At 45.6% G+C, this 6625-nt stretch overlaps 1 protein-coding gene across 1 annotated transcript; it reads left to right on the top strand.

The window, feature by feature from the left end:
* The first annotated feature begins 4929 nt into the window (after positions 1–4929).
* LOC103641890 (salt tolerance receptor-like cytoplasmic kinase 1) lies at positions 4930–6388 on the top strand. Its single transcript, XM_020546114.3, has one exon. The coding sequence runs from the start codon at positions 5106–5108 to the stop codon at positions 6159–6161; it is 1056 nt and encodes a 351-aa protein (XP_020401703.1). The 5' UTR covers positions 4930–5105; the 3' UTR covers positions 6162–6388.
* The last annotated feature ends 237 nt before the right edge of the window (positions 6389–6625 follow it).

The raw sequence follows: 6625 nt of genomic DNA, 5'->3' as shown, positions 1-6625 counted from the left end.
TCAATTATTAACTCAATGAACATGTGCTTCAATAATAAAGCTAACTTGATAGAACTAAATATCATGACTATGTATAACACTAGCCACACTCAAGTCTTGCATTTGATCGCCATCCATGATTCGCAAAGACTTCCATCGCCACCACTTCCAAGGCTTGACACACATCGAGAATTTGTTGATGTGTTTCCTTCTTCTGTAGAAGTCTCCAGAACCTTAACCAATGAGTACCTCTGAAAATGACCTGCACAATTGATGGGATTGGTTTGTGATTAAAAGTCACCTCATTTCGAGTAAGCCAAATAGACCACAATAAAGCTGATGTTCCAGTAAGAAGTAATTTTTTGTATCTCATATCACTATTACTTGCCCAAGACCCGATAATATGATTAATGTTAACGGGCATTTCTATTTTTAGAGCAAAGTAAATTATTCTCCAAATATTTTTGGCAATATAGCAATCAAAAAAAAGGTGTTGTATACTCTCATTTCGGTTGCAAAAGCAACAAGTCAAGCTACCTTTCCATCGTCTTCTGGCTAAATTATCTTTTGTGAGGATTGCTCCTCGACCTAAATTCCACAGAAAGACTTTTATTTTCAAGGGGATCTTAAGCTTCCAAATCATCTTATTCCGATTGTTGCTAGGATTATACATCAACAAATGGTACATGGATTGGACTGAGAAAATTCTATTTTTATGCCCGTCCCAAACAAATTTGTCGCTAGATGGGTTCAAACAAACCGAACTTAGCAAATATAGCAAGTTTTGCCACTCCACTAATTTAATTCCCGTAATTGTTCTATGAAAAGATAAATTAAGGTTTGTATCTAGACAAACTTGTGCAACCAAGGCCGACTTATTACGCACTACATTAAAAAGGTTAGGGAATCGCTCACTAAGAGATCGGCTGGTTAACCACATATCCTTCCAAAATCTGGTAGCTTGCCCATCCCTCACTTGGAAGTGGCCCCATCTAAGAAATTGATCCTTAATAGCCATTAGACCTGACCAGAAGTGGGAATCACCCGGTCTTCTGGATATTTGAGTAAGGGATTTATCTCATAGATAGTTATTTTTGAGTAATTGTTGCCACATCCCATCCTCATTAAGTAGTTTGTATAACCATTTGCTGAGTAAGCAAATATTTTTAACAGCCAGGTTAGAGACACCTAAACCTCCTAGCACTTTGGGTTGACAAACAACATGCCACCTAGCTAGCCTATACTTCATTTTACTGCTCCCCCCTGCCAAAAAAATCTGGACCGAATGGTATCTAGTTTCTTCAAGATGCCCACCGGTAACTCAAAGAAAGACATCATGAAGATAGGTAGACTGCTTAACACAGAATTAAGCAAGACCAATCGTCCACCTGAAGATAAAAATTTGGCCTTCCATGTACTAAGCCTCTTTTCAAACCGATCAATAACACCCTGCCAGTCACTATTTCTTAGCCTTCGATGAATCATTGGAATTCCAAGATATTTGAAAGGCAATGTTCCAATTCCACAACTAAATAGATGTGAATATTGCAATTCATATTCCTTAGCCAATCCGTAGCAAAATAACTCACTTTTATGGAAGTTTATTTTAAGCCCAGACATTTGTTCAAAAACAGTCAAAAGTAGCTTGATGTTCCGAGCATGTTCAAGATTGTGGTCTAAGAAAACCATCGTATCATCAGCATACTGAAGGATAGACAAACCCCCTGGAATCAGATGCGGAACAATTCCTTGGAATTGATTTTCCTCTTTCGCTCTTGCGAACAGAATTGCTAGCATGTCAGCAACAATATTGAATAAATTTGGCGACAAGGGATCCCCTTGACGAAGGCCCTTAAAAGTGCAAAAGAAAGGACCAACTACATCATTCACTTTAACACCAACATGACCTCCGGAAACAATTTTTTGGATCCAAGCACACCAAGATGGAGAGAAACCCTTCATACGCATTGCTTGCTGGAGAAAACTCCATTTCACTTTATCATAAGCCTTCTCGAAGTCTAATTTAATGATAACTCCATCTAACTTTTTCCTTTGTAACTCATGAATGGATTCGTGGAGGATAATAACTCCTTCTAGGATGTTACGACCAGGCATAAAAGCTGTCTGTGAGGGGCTGACAATTCTGTCTGCTACTAGACCTATTCTATTTGTGAGAACTTTAGTAATGATTTTGAATGACACATTAAGTAAGAAAATAGGTCTGTAATCCTGTATTTTATTTGCATTGTCTTTCTTTGGAATTAAAGTGATTATTCCAAAATTTAAGCTGTGAACCGGTAGGGAATTTTTATGAAAGTCCACAAACAACGCAAACAGATCAAACTTAATAATTTCCCAAAACACTTGATAAAACTCAGCTGGAAAACCATCTGGTCCAGGAGCTTTATTATGTTCCATATTAAATACTGCCTTTTTAACCTCTTCTATAGTAAAATTAGCAGTTAGTATTTCATTCTCAGAGTCCGAAACTTGGGGAATATCATGAGTATTAGATTCCTCAAGTTCGATCAATGTTGTGTCTGGTTTACTAAAGAGGTTTTTGTAATAACTCGTAATATGTTGTTTAAGCTCTTCTTCGTCTGATATACAAGAACCAGCATCATCCTCCAAAGAATAAATTCGTTGTCTCCGATGCTTGCCATTAGCCACTAGATGAAAATATTTTGTATTATCATCCCCCTCGAGGAGATGATTGACCTTAGCCCTCTGGAAGAGTCGAACTTCTTCCTCTCTCATAATAGTGGCTAGCCTATCATTAGCAAAATCTTTAGTGCTCAACTCGTTAGGCGATAAGCAAGTAATTTCCGCCTTTTTATCAAGTTCATCAATCAACTCAGCAAGTTGCTTCTTTTCCTTTTTTATTAACCCTGCTGAATTCTTTGCCCATCCCCTTAGATATTGTCGTAAAGCTCTAATCTTGTTCTGCCATACTTGAATGGCAGTTTCTCCTCTATTTTCTTGTTGCCAAATAGAGCTAACCATATCATGAAAACCCTCTCTAATTAACCAGCCTAGCTCAAATTTGAACTCGTAGTAATTTCCTAGGTTCGTGGAGGTTTTGCCATTAAGTAGTAATGGTGTATGGTCAGACCGAGATCTATCAAGCGCATGGACTGTGACGTTAGGAAATTTAAGTTCCCATTCAGAGCTCATTAACACCCTATCTAGCTTTTCAAAAGTAGGTGGAGCCAAATCATTCGCCCAAGTAAATTGACGTCCCACCATTTCTATTTCCCGTAATTCTAAATTTTCTATGATAGCGTTAAACAAATTAGGCCATCGATAATTAAAATTTGCATTACTTTTGTCTTCCGCTCTTCGCATAATATTAAAATCCCCCCTATGATAAAAGGGTGTGGTTCAGCACTGCACACACCTGCAAATTCAGCTAAGAAATCGCTCTTTAAGTCATCTTGAGCTGGCCCATAAACAGCAAAAAGGGCCCAAATGAAGCCATCTTCTTTATTTCGAAGTCGGAACTTACAATAAAAATCTCCCTCGTCTATAGCTCCAATGTCATAGACACCCGGATTCACGCCTAACATCATCCCTCCTAACCTCCCTCTAGGTGGCATTAGGTGCCAAAGAAAATCAACACCACCACAGAAATGTCTCAAAGTGGATTCCGAGAAAGATCTACGACCCGTTTCCATGAGAGCAATAAAGTCGAGGCTATGTTCTCTAGCAAGTTGGGATAGGTAATTATGTTTGGCCAAATCCCCTAGTCCTCTACAATTCCAAAAAATTCCCTTCATTTCAAACTAATTTTGGAGGGTGTAACTGGCTTTTTGGAAGGGCGATTAACCTTCCCCTTTAAAATAGACCTATTCGCCTTCTTTCTACGCGGCGCCACAGTAAGCTCACAACATCGATCTAAGCCACACAACTCAGAATCATCGTCCCATCTATCAGTAATATGAGATAATTCATCATCTAACACGACCTCCTCCTCATCGTGAAAATTATTCACACTAAAGGGTAATGTAGATTTTGCGGCTACCGTGAGCCTATCAATCTCAATATTTTTAATAGAAACTACGGACTGTAGCACCTTATTTTCAGTACTACCAAGAGTAATCCCAATCTTTTCACAATTTGAAGCAATGAATTTCGGATCAAAAGGAATGAAGGATAACTCACTGGTTTCCAGATTACGTTTTGCTGCCAAGCGCTGTGCTTTTGTCAATATATCTTCATCCGTTTTAGTCCTCTTGACACTTATTCTGGAATCCCCTTGACTAAGCTTTTCGGTCTTTACCCTCTTAGCAAGAGAATTAGACATAATTGCTTCCTGCAATGCCATTATTACATGATTATCTGATTGAGCCCTTAAAGAAAGTGCTTGTCTCATTTCATTATTGGTCATATTGGCCTTGATATTGAATTCTTTACATAATACATTTTTTACTAAAATTCAATGGACAATATTATTTAGATCATCCCTTCTTTCCTTCTTCGTGATTTTACCACCCTAGCTTATTCTTAACGTTACCGCGAGTTATATGCTAGTAAAAATAAAAAATGGTTTACCTTCGTTATTACAAATGAGGGTTAGTTCGGTTCTCCTCGGGCAGTCCACCTTCGTTAGCATTGAGAAAACAAACAGAATAGTAACAAGTCGCACTTCCCAAACATTCTAACAGCAAGTACGAATTTAGAATGATCGTCGTTTAATAATCATTCTAAGAGCGGCCAATGGCACGTTGGTGACCGACGAGACGACGCACACGGCATAGAAACGCATATTAGAAAATTACAAACACGGAAAATGCTTGGTCTCGATCGATGACGTCGTGAGCCATCACTCTCGCTGCTTTTCTTTTCGCAAATGATCAGGTGTGGTCCACCGGGTTAGATCAGATCACAAAGGAGAGAGAGCAGCCAGAGGCTACCGAGCGCCGAGCGCCGAGCCATATATATGTACTGGCTGGCACTGCTGTTCTTCCATCTGCCGCCTCCTCTGTCCACCCTGTCCCCAGCTTATCCAGGAAGGCACAGCCAGGAACGCATCGTCACTCACCAGCAACACAGCGATTAAAGGAGCGAGCAGAGGACTTGTTCTCTACCAGCCGCGGCCACTCCTCCCACAGCTCGCGGGCCTCGAGATGTTCAGGGGCTGCGGCCTGTTCGTCTGCGCCCGCCGGGGGCGCGGCGACCTCAGGAAGCGTGGCGAGCTAGGCGGCGCGAGCTCGCGGGTAGCGCCGGCCGAGCCGGTGTGCGTGGACGAGTCAGAGGACAGCGGCGCCGCGCGGCAGCTGGCGTGGGCGGAGGTGGAGGCCGCCACGGGTGGCTTCTCGTCCAAGGTGGTCGGCCGCGGCGGGTTCAGCACGGTGTACCTCGCCTCGCTCTCCTCCTCCTCCTCGCGGCTCGGCGCCGTCAAGGTGCACTGCAGCAGCGAGCGCCTGCACCGCGCGTTCCGCCGGGAGCTCGACGTGCTCCTCTCCCTCCGCCACCCGCACATCGTCCGCCTCCTCGGATACTGCGACGAGCGGGACGAGGGCGCGCTGGTGTTCGAGTACGCGCCCAACGGCGACCTCCACGAGAGGCTCCACGGGGGCGCGGCCGGCGTCCAGGTCCTCCCCTGGGCGCGTCGCGTGGCGGTCGCGTTCCAGGTGGCCACGGCGCTGGAGTACCTCCACGAGGGCCGCGACCCGGCCGTCATCCACGGGGACGTCAAGGCCTCCAACGTCCTCCTCGACGCCAGCATGGACGCCAGGCTCTGCGACTTCGGCTTCGCCCACGTCGGCGTCGCGGCCACGATGGGCGGCCGGCCCTCGGATCGCGCCGTCATGGGATCCCCGGGCTACGTCGACCCTCACCTCCTCCGCTCCGGAGTGCCCACCAAGAAGAGCGACGTGTACAGCTTCGGCGTGCTGCTGCTCGAGCTCTTGACGGGCAAGGAGGCCGTCTGCCGCGAGACAGGGCACCGGCTCACGGCCGCGGTGAGGCCCAAGCTCAGCGACGGTCAATTGCCGGACGTCCTGGACCCGAGGCTGCGAGGAGACTGCGACGTCTCTGAGGCGGCAGCCGTGGCGGAGCTCGCCATGCAGTGCGTGAGTGATAGCCCCGGGCTCCGACCGTCCATCGCCGACGTGGTGCGCGTGCTCCAGGAGAAGACCTCCGCCGATGGATCGAGATTGGGCCGCAAGATGTTGTCCTAAGATAGATGAACGGCGCAGATTGTAAATATCTCCTTGATGGCGCTAGAATTATGTTGAGGGTAGCTAGCAGAAGAATTGGTGCAGTGAGAGCAGGGGCGTCCATGGGCCTGTGCAGGCTGGGCGACCGCACAGGGCCCCCAAAGTTGAAGGGCCCCCAAGTTAATCTAAAATATATGTATATATCTATAGACATTCAGCAGCTTCTAATTTTCTAGGTCATCAGTTTATCATCTCCCACCTCGGCGTCATTCTAACTTCCAATTCCACATTAGCCGGCGGGACTGCAAGAGCCGAGAGCGCGCGGCCAACGCCGGAGGCTAGAGAGACTGCGGTAGCGGGAGCGCGCCGTCGACCGTCGTGCCCAGTGCGTCAGTGCCCACCGGCCACCGCCAAGGCGACGTCGGCCAGTCGTAGAGTAGAGTACGTAACGTACGCATTGATAATTCTATTTTTAGCAATTCTAT

The sequence above is a fragment of the Zea mays genome, chromosome 10 (genome assembly GCF_902167145.1).
Source record: "Zea mays cultivar B73 chromosome 10, Zm-B73-REFERENCE-NAM-5.0, whole genome shotgun sequence".
NCBI classification, from domain to species: domain Eukaryota; kingdom Viridiplantae; phylum Streptophyta; class Magnoliopsida; order Poales; family Poaceae; genus Zea; species Zea mays.
The sequence above is the reverse complement of the archived record's forward strand: the minus strand, read 5'-3'. Positions and strand labels throughout refer to the sequence as shown.